The following is a 13,847-nucleotide window of genomic DNA, read 5'->3' on the forward strand; positions in this document are numbered from 1 at the left end:
GCAGAGTATCTTTGTTCTTAGCGAAGCTGCAGCGAGATTGTCAGAAAATTGGCATAACATTGTCATAATATTCTTTAGCTGATATTTATTAAAATGGGAAGCTTCTATGTAATTCCTGTTTCCGTCCATTAGTCCTTGGAGCCGCGAATTTGCATGAAGATCCGCAGTCTACTTATTTCATTAGCTTACCTCTAACGACTACAATTAAGAAGAATGTTGGACATTTGACTACACTGGGAACAAAATTATCCCTCTGCATTACGTGAAAAGAAATGATTAAAATAATTACTGTTCAATCTAATTGCAATAATTCTGAACAGACCGCGGATCTTTATGCGAAATAAAAATTTATCATGATTTATCACAAAAAATAATTAAATTTAAAACGGTAGAAACACTAACTGAAGAGTATCAATTATTTTTAGCATATTGAAATTGTCCATGGAAGAAGTACATTTTTATTAAAAATCCGCAGTCTACTGATGATAAACCTTGCAACAGACCAGGATTAAATTATCATCCCCAGGTTTGCCGGGGATGCTCGAAAGGGCTGCAACACCTGAGCTTACTTTGCCATCCTTGGGCGCAGCCATAACTAGAGGCGAGCCGTGTCTAAGGTGATTAAAGATGACACACCCATAACAGCTGAGGTCGAGAACGATGTGTTTCCTCCGGCTTAGAAAATTTTAGCTTCGAGCGTTAAGTACCTAATTATCCTAGATCTCAATCGGGCGTGCCGAATTTTCGACGGGCAGCGACAACAAAATTTAATCAGATTACCGGACGGACCCGCGCCATTGGCAAGATCACTGCGACCCTAAACTTCGCCACGGTGGCCAGCTTCATTCGATTACTCCCGAAGGAGTCTCAACAGTTACACAGTTTCTGATTGTGGAGTTAAACATGCACCAGCGTGCACTGTCCGGCATCGTCGTAAGTCTCAGCGGATATATTTCCTGTTTGCCATAATGGTCCGATATTGATAAATACTCAGGATCAGCAGAATCACCTAAAAATACTGTCACTCTCTCAAGAAATCCAGAAAACCATCCAGGACATTGTTATACGTGCAACGGATGTAAAGAACCGTTCCTCCAAGTGATTTATTAACAATACTTCAAGAATTTGTTTAGTGATACCATATGTTTTTTCGTTGATATTCTTGTACAGCGTGAAAGGACGATTCCAACGAGTATAATGACCATACCTTTTCGATTATTCAATCTCGAGATATTTGTGTCTGAAAGGTAGGGTCTAAGTTAGGTGCCTTACCTTTCAGACAGGAATATCTCGAGATTGAATGGCCGTAACAGTATGATCATTATACTCGTTGGATCCGTCTTTTTTTGCTCTACAAGACTATCGAAGAAAATATATAGGGTGTCGTATAAAAAAATATCAACTACTTCGAAATCTTGTAAAAGATCGACTCTGCGGAAAGATTCTTCTCATTTTCACGTGTAACCGTTGGGATAGCATTCGTGCAACAAGAAATAAGTCAGATATTTTCAGCTGAGACACCCTCTATAATTCGCTGCAACTTTCGCTGCGGAACCAGACAAGACTACGAAACACCTTCGACCCCAGCAGCGAAATTGGACACCACTGGCGTCTGCCAGCCATTCCCATGAACAGCAAAAAGCCTACCAATCCGGCACTCGAGAACCGAGCAAGAAATCTTGAGACGAAGATTAACCAGTCGAATTCAAGTTGCTCGCGCGTCATAGCTCAGGCTAAAAATGGCCTTGGCGAAATTTAAGCTTCGATCCTGCATACTCTATGCAATGCAAATCACGAAACAGCGTTTCAACCGTGGCTCAATCGAGATAACTATGTCGTACCATCGATAAGAATCCAACTGGTGTTTGCTTCCCTCCTACAGCAATTTACATGTACGCTAACATTGATTTCATTCCCCATACAATTAAACAGCCAGCAATCTTTCTGTAGTCTCAGAAAGTAAGCTCGGATCCTTCGGTTGTCGACACGATAAAAAATAATGAAATCAAAGTCATAAAATAAAACATATTATTCCGGGAGAACTGTAGCAGCCATCTTGCGTTCAGCCGAGCCTAATCAAGTTCGCCGTAGCCGGACGACTTCAAAAATTTATTTACAAATCTAATAATTCCGTGCTCCATTTCCGGGAAACGTGTGGCACCGTTAATTAAAATTCCCGGATGTTCCTTTCTAATTCCTTTCCGACGGCTTAATCCCGCAGACAAAGATGGCGTCCGAGAGGCAATATCGCGCGGAAATTCGGGACGATTGAACGAATTCTAAAAGTTTCTAAAGAAAGACCAGCGCGAGCGTTTCTCGCCGCAGAAACTGTAAACTTTAAAATTTGAACCAGGTAGGCCGTATAACTCGGCGTTCGTCTTTTAAGCAGGCTATAAAGCTCGAAATAATTAAGTCGAGCGTTGTAAAAGTTGATGGCGAGAGCGCAGGACCCGTTGCATCCTCCACGGGGACGTTTTATCTTACGAGCGCACCCCTGCGCGAACCATATAATTCCAAATCTGGCGCAGTAAAACGTAATCTAGATCGTCTTCGAGGATCACAGCGTCCACCGGGATGAAGATAACCCCGTCTGACGTATCAGGAGCACTCCGATCGCGACCAACGTCGACGCTTTCTCGATCGATCCTCCAAAATGGAGGACGGAAGAATTTCTGCGAGACGAGCAACGAACGTCGGACGCGCCAATCGTATATCTGCGTTCGTTTCGATTTTATGGCTGTTTCGGACGACAGCCACAACGACCGTTGTTTCACGGGTTGCACCCGAGGATGCTGCGGAAGCTTCACTTAATATTGCTTGTTAGGAGGTCTCAAGATTATCTGTGCTTTCCTCAATCAAATGCTCTTTCTTGTCCAAGAAAATTTTACCGCGAGGCTCAGCCTCGAAACCAGCCGTTTATGCTTGCCAAATCGATCAACTCCGGTAAATCGACTGGTATTGTTAATAATAGTGTATTGTTATATACCAGTAGATTATTATCAATGGTATTGGTAAAATTTTGCAGATCTATAATTTTTATCCTTGAGCAGTACCATTTTTAAACTACGAAATATAAGGGTGGGGGGCTCTGTTAAAATTTAAAAATTGACCAAGATACCCAATTTACCAAATTTTCCCCGAGAAGTTGAAAATCCTTCATATTTGCAATTATCTTGCAACAGATTAGCGAAAAAGTTGACAGAAAAATCGATCAACTCGGGTAAACCGACTGGTATTGTTAATAATAGTGTATTGTTATGTACCAGTACATTATTACCAATGGTATTGGTAAAATTTTACAGATCTGTAATTTGTACCCCTGAGCGGTACCATTTTTAAATTACGAATTATGGGGGGTGGGGGGCTCTATTAAAATTTAAAAATTTACCAAGATACCCAATTTACCAAATTTTCCCCGAGAAGTTGAAAATCCTTCATATTTGCAATTATCTTGCAACAGATTAGCGAAAAAGTTGACAGAAAAATCGATCAACTCGGGTAAACCGACTGGTATTGTTAATAATAGTGTATTGTTATGTACCACTACATTATTACCAACGGTATTGGTAAAATTTTACAGATCTATAATTTCTACCCCTGAGCGGTACCATTTTTAAATTACGAATTATGGGGGGGGGTGGGGGGCTCTGTTAAAATTAAAAAATTTACCAAGATACCAAATTTTCCCCGAGAAGTTGAAAATCCTTCATATTTGCAATTATCTTGCAACAGATTAGCGAAAAAGTAGACAGAAAAATTGTCTGGGTCACGAGAGACCCCACGGTAGGGGGTCAAATAATTTTTGTCACTTACCGAGATTATCGGAAAAAACATTTAATCGAATGCTTTGACGGGAATGTTTGGAGAATTAAAGATTTGGAGTTGATCGTTTTGGCTCGTGGATGATTTGAACGTAGCATTGAAAATTATGTGAAACTGCTCGGCTGTGTGCGCGTGTGTGTGTATGTTTGTTGTAACATGGGGAAAACAGAAAAGAGAATAAAAAAGAAAACAGTAAATAAAAATGCAACCACGCGAGCAGAGTTACGCGGCTCTGCGACTCGTTGTGGTGCAACGAAAGGTGCAAAAAAAGCGAACAAAAGTAGACAACAATAAACAAAAAGGTCGAAGGTAGGCCCTGCATAGTGCAACCAGACGCAATTCTTCCACGCCCATTAATAAATAATAAACGTATACTGCATTACTTTCAATATAATATATATGTATATATATATATATGTATATATACTTGTGTTCCTGTTCGTGTGTATGTGTGTGCGCGTGTGTACGTTGTGTGTATAAGTATGTTTGCGTGGTAATACATAAACAGTGAATAACATATATATAAAATCATTAAAACGGTAAAACAAAATAAAATAAATTATCCAATATATTAATTAATATACTTAATCATCTGCGTAATATATTAATATTCTGGTTATGTATATATTATTATTAATATTATTATCGTATGTATATATTATTATTATCGTTAATAGTAATATTAAATTATAGGTATATGCGTGTTCGGTAAATATAGCCTTAACTATGCAAAGTGCCCCTTTTTGTCGCAAAAGAGAAGAAGAAGATCGACGGTAATATCAGTTGATCACAATGTAGCGGTTTGGCTCTTTGTATAGCTAACGGATCCGACTTTTCTTGGTTTCCAGGCGTCGATTCCGTACACGCGAGTACCGCGATTATAGTACTCGATTGATCCACGACTTTATAGTTCTCGAACACGTGTTGTCCGTGGCACACGTTCGGCCCGAGCACGCGATCCATGGATCCTCGCGTGTACTTATTGCACGCGTGTCTCTGTGTTCAGGCGTGTAAGTGTGATTGTGTGTAACCGATCCGGAAAAAACTCGCACAACTTTGCACTTTCCGGACGTCGCAAAATTGTCGCTTGGAAATTGATAAAACGACCGCAATTTTATTGCGAAGTGTTCTACGATTTTTTTTTTTTTTTTGGAAAATATTCTGCAATTCTATTCCTCGATCAATAGACACGCGATCCAGAAATTTTAATGACCGACAGCGCATTTATTGCATCCGTAATAAAAATGGGTAGGTGCCATTTGAAATAGTGAATACAGTGATTTCTCTATATATGTCGCCAAGACCTCGATGATAAATGTCGCGGAATGATCCCCACTACTCGTGAAGCTCGAGACGCCTCGGACACCGAGGAGTGTAAACATAATACAGCTCGATTATGTCTCCTGGACGATATATGACGTTGGCAGGACCCGTGTTGTTGACATATATCGAGAACTCACTGTATAACTCCTACATTATTTTCAACTTATTAGAATTGTTCAGATAGAAAATGTCCTATTTAACTCCTAGTTGTTGCAATTGAGGTAGACCATTTTAATTTGGCATAAGCATGCGAACCACTATTGCAGAAATATGGACTCTGATGGCCATCGACTATTTTAGAACATTGTATGGGAATAATTCATGTAGTACAAAGATAAGACTTGAACAGTGTTACAGTGTTTACTCTATATATGTTGCTAATGTCTAGCCGATAAAAGTCCCAGTACTATTCCCACTGTCGCAGGGCATACCTCGGTCGCTGAGAATAGTATGTCCTCGCCGATATATGTCCGTGGCGAGGTCCGTCTTTTGGACATATATCGAGTAAACGCTGTATATTATTTTCTATATACTGAAATTGCAATTGTGCCATTGTCGTGCAGTCTGCACTTTATCGACGTCTGTGTCACGTCCCAAAAAAGTTTAATTATTATTTTATTTATCTAAAACCCCTAAAAGAAATCGTCATACGATATCATTAGGCGTCTATGAATTTTGGGAGATATTTTCACATTGGATTGTCAATAATCCCGAATCAAATTCTTCGGTTCGTGAACAACAGGATTCGTGCGAGTCTAATCTAAAACAAAAGCGACCGAAGACTACTCCAAATGTTCGTAAAATTGTTTATCAGTTTCCAAGCTAGAATTCGCAAACGGGAAAACAGATCACAGCATGCCAAATTCTTCGAAGTTTGTCGACTCGTATAACCCTTTATCGCTAAAATCCTCGTAAACTAGTTAAACGTGTCCGTGTATGCAATTCATATACATACATGTATATATCAAAATCACGATATACATAGACATATATAAACCCGTCCACGTGGAACCAAAAAAAAAAAAGAAGAAGAAGAATAGAAAACAAAGAAGAAGGAAAGAAAATGAACAAACAGCTTGCAACCCCAACCAATTAAATATCAACGTGTAACGATGATGACGCGGATGAGAAAAATATCGCAACCAGCCCTCTTGAATAAAAATTGCAATTATTTAACGTTAACTATATCATCCAACCAATGCTCGATTACTACAAACGGTACGATTATGTTAAACGTATCGATAACATATAACATATATATATATATATATAATATTTATCAATATTATAATAATAGAATTATGTATACCACTACAAAAACAATCCGAGAATACAGCGTTTAAAAAAAGAAAATCGTGTGTGTATGTGTGTGTGTGTCTCGAGTGTGTCCTTAAGTCCCGAATCGTGGAATGTCTCGTCCGATTTCCACTAATTAATCTGCTGCATATCAATTATAGTGTGTGAAGCTGCGTCTCCGCTGAAGCAACAACGAACTTTCGACACATTATCCACGTCGCGTCTATTGTTCCACCAATTTGCGACATCTATTGAAAATCTATGTACCATGTCTGAGGATTACAGTGATTTCTCTATATATGTCGCCAAGGCCTAGACGATAAATGTCGCGGAATTATCCCCACTACCGCGGGGTATACCCCGTGAGGAGCCATAAACCGAGGCCTCCAGCTGTTCTTTAAAGAATAGTACCTCCTCGCCGATATATGTCCCTGGCTAGGCCCGTGTTTTGGACATATATCGAGTAAACGCTGTACTCAACATTCAACAGAAAGTTCTACGACAAACCAACAACAACTCGATTACGAACTCGATAAGCGTCTCGCTTGGGACTATTGCATGAAAGGAAATTCGTCGAGCTTCACGGTAATTGTCAAGCCTATTACCCACAAGCTCCCGGTGGACAAAGTGTCGAAAGTTGTTCGTTACTGCCTCGGTGTGGACGTAGCTTAGTGTCGCTGTAGTGTTCGCGAGTGTAACGTGTGTCGCGTGTGTTTGCCTGTGCGCGCGTTCCCGTGTCAAGTGTAACCGTAAATATCTGATAAACTTTCGGTGTGTCTCGAGTAACAAATAACGTTAGCTTTTTCTTTTCTTTTTCTCGCAGTTCCTCGGCTCCTAGAACAGCGAGGATCGAGCAGCGGGCCCTTTTCAATCATCCTACCTAGGCTGACGGAGAAACGGAAAAACCCTTTCGAAACGATGCATAGGACTAAAAAAGATTTTCGTTGTTAGTCGATTAAATATTGCGTGCGGAATAATACGCGAGGGTTGTCGCGTGTTTTCCGGTATAGGTATCGTGTGTACTCCCGTTGGCGAAAAAACTGTGTTCCCCCATCTCACACACACACACACACACACACGCGCGCGTGTATATGTGTGTGGTACAATGTTTTTCACGTGTGCAAAATGTCCTATGTATCATCGTGCCTGCTATCTTTCTCTGTTCCCATCGTCCAACTGATCTCGTATGTCCTATCGTCTGTGCATGTGTGTGTATGTGTGTGTTTCTGTGTGTGTGTACCTGTCCAGGTATTCGGCTAACCCCTAGAACCCACACCACTGCAGTCTCGCGAGTTTGCATAAAAAAAACGAGAGAGAACCGCGCTCGCGAACCATGGGTGCAGCAGCACACGATTATACTTTTATTGCCAGCGAGATATACCCCGACGAAACACACGAATTATACACGCTAATACGAAATATCCAACTATAAACTCTTTCAACAACTATACACGACTTGCACCCTGCGAACGAATCACCCTTTTTCCTTCTCTCTCACACACACACACACACACTCCCTTTCTCTCCCTCTCTCTCTCTCTCTCTCTCTCTCTCTCTCTCTCTCTCTCTCTCTCTCTCTCTCTCTCTCTCTCTCTCTTTCTCTCGGTAAAACACCGCGGTATTTTTTCGTTAATTAACTAATCGATTCATTAATTGTAACTCTCTCTGCTCCGAAGAGGAACAGATCAGCAACTACGGGAGGAATTGGCACCACGTTTGCTCCCACTTTGAATTAACACACACCCCCGTCTGTCTATACCAGCATTCACAGTTTCTTCTTTTTTTTTTTTAATCTATACACTGTTATTTAATATGTGTGTATTCTCTCTTTCTCTCTGTCTGTCTGTCTGTGTGTGTGTGTGTGTGTGTGTGTGTGTGTGTGTGTGTGTGTGTGTGTGTGTGTGTGGGTGGGTGGGTGGGTGTGTTTTGCTTGTATAGGCAGATGAGAGTGGAGCTCATGTAATTGCATTAGAATCCCCCACTTTAATTAATAACGCGAACTCTCTTCCGACACGCGTAAAACGCTCCTTAGATTACGCGGTTATAATATCGTCGATCGGCGCAGCGCTTCACCACGAAAAAAATAAAGCTGCCCGGTCTTTGGACAATGTTCAACCCGGCTGCAACGCCAATTTGTTGTTGGCGTCCTCGCAATTGTTCGCGTCGGAAAAAACGGCGTTCGCGGGCGAGCACGCGCCACGGTACTCCGAAGCTGGACCTTCCTCCTCGCCGTGACGTCTTTAGCTGACCCCTGAACTCGTTCCGTTTCGGTGCGAGAATAATCTGCGCTGAGTTTTTGGATCGATCGGACACGGTCGTGGGCAAAATCGAACGCAACGAAATGGAAATAGGCGAGTCCCGAATGGAGAGAGTTGTTTCTGAAAAGTTTCAACATTTTGACAATATTATGGTTCCTCATATTATATACGACACAATATATAATATGACAATATTATATATATATATATTCCTCGTATCTCGTCAAGTTAACCAGCTCAATTTCTTTAAGCGATACAGTGATCTCTCTCTATATACGTCGCGAAAGCCTGGATGGTAATTGTCGCGGAATTATCCCCACTACCGCGCGGTATAACCCCGAGGAGTGTAAACAGAACACGGCTCGTGTGATGACATATATCGGCAATCACGCGATGACATATATCGAGAATTCACTGTACCACTGCGATTTTTAAAAGAAACAATTTCACAAGGTAAAATGATTTTCGACCGTCCGAGGGGCGTGCAACCCCTCGAATGTGAATAACGAAAAGGTTAATTTCTCTGGTATAAATTACGCGAGATACCAACTGAAAGACTTGGTACTTTGATACGAGCCTGTGACACTTGTTATACATACCTATCTCCATTCATGCAGCTACCTATTAGCAATTTTAACGTGCCACCGGTCTTGATCCAATCAACTTCGTTCAGCGCAGGAATTATTCTCTGAATGGAACGATCTCCGCGGCGCGAGAGAAAGCTCTCGCGAACGAACCTCGCTACTACGGCCGAGGGTCCAGCTTAGGGTAAAAAGCTCCCGGGGGTCCGAGCGTGTTTCAGCGAGCGTGCAAGCCGAGAAAAGCGACCCGCGCCAAACTTCGATTCGTCTCGGCTCCGCGCTCGCGAGAAATCATCAACAGCCAACGTCGTGTCGATCGAAGGAACATTTCTTCGCATGGTTCGCGCCACTTTTCCCTTATCAATCTTAACCGTTAAAGAGAAAACAAAACAAAAAAAAGAAAAACAAACAAAATTCCGAGTCGCGGTCACAGAGACAAATCGAACTCCGTATCAAGAATTCTCCCGCGAACATCAATCGTCGTCGTCGTCGTGCGGAGTGATAATTCGCCAAAAAAAAAAAGAAAAGAAAAAGGAAATCGAAAAAAAAAAGAAACAAAACGAAAAAAGAAAAACACGAAAAGATCTCGCTCGTCCCCAGGAGCCGGCGCGCGATTAACGAGAACGTTTTCTCCTCTCATCACCATTACATATTATATCGTACTCTACTATCGTCTCGAGAATCGTGAGAACACGTTCCTATCATCCTCCACCCGTCCCACCCCCCAACCCCGTAAAACCGTAGGAGAGAATCTCGTCGATATCCCTTAAGCGTAAAACCTATAAAAGATTTGGTGTTCGAGAAAGAAAACAGCCAAGACCTTCACATCACGTGGCCAGGGCCGTACGAATCGAAACTTACTGTACCCCCCTATATTTTTCTCCATATCATATACATATATATATATATACACATATATAGACGTACCACATGGTACACTATATATACATATACATATATATATCAACTGTGTATATATATATAATATATTATCCATTTTTTTCCGGTTTTCTTGCTTACGGGCCGAATATATACACACATATATATATAGCATACTGCGCATATGTGCACATATATATTCAATATATCGTATGTATATTCGTATATATATATATGCACATATATATTACATTTATATATATATACTTATACATATATATATGTTTATACATATATATTATTTATATATATATTTCTATATATATTTATATATATATATTTGTATATATATTTAAATATATGTGTGTATATACGTAAGTGTATATATATATATATATAGGTAAATGTATATATACGTACAGGTGTGGTATTGTACATATGTACACATTTAGGTGTATACGGTAGTATGTATAAGTTGTATATATACAAACGAAAAACAGAGGCCGGTGACGACGGTTGTTTTCGCGCGTTTTTAGGACAGCGTGTTCATGGTATCGTTAGTCATCGTGGAGAGCGCCAGGGTGCCGGTCATGAAATCGTTTAGATCGATCTTTCTTGCCTCGGGGTGTTTGAATTTAAAGTGCGTGCGCAGGTTGTCGCTACGTGTGTACGTGGCACGACAGAGAGGACACTCAAACCTGCCGGGGAAGTGGACGTGGTAGTGGTTCCTGATGTGCGTCACGACCTTGCCGCACAGCTTGCACCTGTGAAGGTTGCAGCCGCCTGGCACCCGGTCAAAGGTCAGCCGCATGTGCCAGGCTTTTGAACCTGCAACATCAACACAAGACAAGTCACTTTCAAACTGGTTGTTGCCTGGCCAACAACGCGCGACGACCAATTTTTTGTTTTTTTTTTTTGTCCCTAACCCAGACACGACCGCGAGAAGCTCTATTTATTTATTATGGCTTCTCTGTCTCTTTCTCTCTCAATCTCTCGCTCTCTCTCTCTCTCCTTTTATATTTTATTTATTATTCCCTCATCATCTACTCTTTCTCTCCCTCCTTTCGTTCTCTCTCTCTCGCTCTCTCTCTCTCTCTCTCGCTCGCTCCCTTTCTCTCTAGCTTTGTTTTTCTATTACACAGTTTCGTTTACGATTATTACACCCCAGCCTCCACCGACAGCCTCTCCTCCACCGCAGGACCATTGCCAATCGCGTTCCGGGAATTATGGTCGCGATATTTACAAGTGGTTCGCACTCTTCCTCTACTTCGAAACCGTTTCTCCTGGTGACTTAGGCTACCCCCTCCACTACCTATGCCGTAACTAGCTTTCTTGATCCACGAGGGCTCCAGGGACACCATCTTATGACACGGAGCGAAAGTTAACACTAGAACTGCCGAGTCGGTCAAAATTACTGCGAGAGAAAAAAATGTGTTTTGGGGGCAATCGATAATTTCTTTGCTCAGACCAAAAAGGCAGCGAAAATTTTTGGTTGCACTTTCAATGCGTCGGTTGTTCTAGTGTTAAGACAGACCTCCTTCAACACGGCATGCTTAGAGCACGGTTTCCATATACAGTGATTTCTCCATATATGTCGCCAAGGCCTACGTGATAAACGTCGCGGAATTATCCCCACTACCGCAGGGTATGCCACGAAGCTCGAGAGGCCTAGGAGTGTAAACATAACACGGCTCGTCTACGTCACGATACACGCAGCTGGCAAGTCCCGTGTCGTTGACATATATCGAGAATTCACTGTGGCACGAGTTAAAAGACCTGGACAACCCTCGAACACGGTTAAACTGATATGTCCCGAAAGAAGGGTCCCTTGTGACCCAGAGTTACGAACGCTCCAATGAAATATATCACTAATTTAACACGTTGAACGCCACGTCAGCCATACGTGGCTGACGGAATGATTTGTGCAGGTTTTCAAACGAATCTGTACGTTGATATACTCATTGTACCAAACTTAATTAGGATCTGTAACATGCAAGAAAGTTGGAGGATTACTCAGTGTCGTACATTTAATTTTTGGCAATTTTTATTTCATTAAATAACTTACTTTGATTTCATGGAATTTTTGGGGTTTCTAGTTTGGCGTTCAAAGTGTTAACAAGTTTATAATAATTGACTACTTCAATCGAACAAGAGGCCTGAACAGAATAAAATTGTAATATCCACATTCAACAGAAGTACCTACACTGATTTCTCGATATATGTCGCCAAGGCCTCGATGATAAACGTCGCCGAATTATCCCCACCACCGCGGGGTCTAACACGGCTCGGTTATGCCTCCTGGACGGTACGCTGACAAGACCCGTGTTGTTGACATATATCGAGAACTCACTGTGCATCGGTTTGGAACATCTTTTGGCAACAAGTTTAGGCGATTAGCTACTTCACCTTCGATACGACACGCGGTTGACCGTGTTAGAGGGTTGTCTAGCGTTCCGCAGAAGCACCACCTGCGTTCCAGGTCAGGTTCAGCGAATCGATCGAACTCGCGACAACAAGCGACGAGATTCGCGAGGAGGAACGGCCAAGAAGAGAGGAGAAGAGGAGCCCCGCTGACCCAGTCCGCGACGGTGCAAACACACGCCCCCGCTGACCAAGAAGACGGCTAACATCGAAAAACAAAGCGCGTTCCGAGCCCGTGCAAAATTGTTCAGACTTTGTTTTTTACGTTGACGATGGCGTTGCAAGTTGCACGCGAGACCGACTCCGCCGCGGATAATGACGGAAATAATTGAAGGTTCGAATTAATTACAGAATGTGTCACCGATATGAGCCGCCGAATTTTGCGTTACAGATCCGGAGAATTTACTATAAAATAATGCCACAGTGCGAAACTGTTGCGATACCTTCAGTACTGATACGCGATTCGAACGCCCAGTTTCGATATAAGATTTTGCAAAGGATTCTAATCATAATTGGGTCAATTTATTTCTCAAAATATCAAGTACACATAATATTTTTAAGTGATTCATGCGAAATAAAAATCTTCTGTACCGATTGTTGGAAACAGTCTGGTTGTAAGTAGCCGTGTTCAGTTTTGAAATATGCTGGACTGATTATCCGTTTTAATCCCTATTGTTAACCCTTTGCACACGAAGCTATTTTAACTCCAAAACGAAACATTTCTTCCGACCTAGAATATTTCCCTTCTGTACACTTTTCTCGGGTTATGCATACAAAAATGGTGCAATTTACTCGTACAACACTGGCGTGTTTAGTAATTTACTGAATACAAACAAATTTAATAATGTCAAAAATATTTTGAATAATGATACAGCAATTTTTAGTGGCGCCTTACAGTCGCCGTTCGAGTGTTAAGGGTTAAATACCGAAAAGCTACGACTCAAAAATATTTTAAATAGCCAGACACTACAGTAAAGTCTTGATATAAGCCTAATCCTCGGGTCCGTGCTGTGACCAGTGTCTTGTTCCCCCACTCTAATTTCCCCTTCTGCCGCGCTACTCCCCACTCCGGGACCCTCGTGGGGTACGCCCCCAGTGGAGGGGATGGGCGAGCCGACTAGATCGCGTAGCTCCGTTCGCCTTAGATCGAGACATTACCGTAGTGTCAAAACTGGGAATATTTTTGAATCGTAGCCGAAGCAATAAAATCACATCAAGGATTTCCAGATACTGCGATATCGAAATGATTCAGAAAACAAATAGATCT

At 41.7% G+C, this 13,847-nt stretch overlaps 1 protein-coding gene and 1 long non-coding RNA gene across 3 annotated transcripts in view; both read right to left on the bottom strand.

Annotated features, from left to right (window-relative positions):
* LOC143361135 (uncharacterized) overlaps nucleotides 1-10,467 on the bottom strand; it is a 28,494-nt gene extending 18,027 nt beyond the window's left edge. Inside the window, exon 1 of the long non-coding RNA XR_013083419.1 lies at nucleotides 7,956-10,467. This is a non-coding gene — a long non-coding RNA (uncharacterized LOC143361135). The remainder of the gene's footprint in view (nucleotides 1-7,955) is intronic.
* LOC143361114 (zinc finger and BTB domain-containing protein 8A-like) overlaps nucleotides 1-13,847 on the bottom strand; it is a 105,166-nt gene that overhangs the window by 43,669 nt on the left and 47,650 nt on the right. The window contains exon 5 of one of the 2 annotated variants that reach the window (XM_076800387.1): nucleotides 10,606-10,987. The exons of the other annotated variant lie outside the window; for it this stretch is intronic. Coding sequence (XP_076656502.1) covers nucleotides 10,692-10,987 — 296 coding nt within the window. The 3' untranslated portion in view covers nucleotides 10,606-10,691. Of the gene's footprint in view, nucleotides 1-10,605; nucleotides 10,988-13,847 lie in introns of those variants that run through there. 2 annotated transcript variants of the gene reach the window in all.

The sequence above is a fragment of the Halictus rubicundus genome, chromosome 14 (assembly GCF_050948215.1).
Source record: "Halictus rubicundus isolate RS-2024b chromosome 14, iyHalRubi1_principal, whole genome shotgun sequence".
Classification (NCBI taxonomy): domain Eukaryota; kingdom Metazoa; phylum Arthropoda; class Insecta; order Hymenoptera; family Halictidae; genus Halictus; species Halictus rubicundus.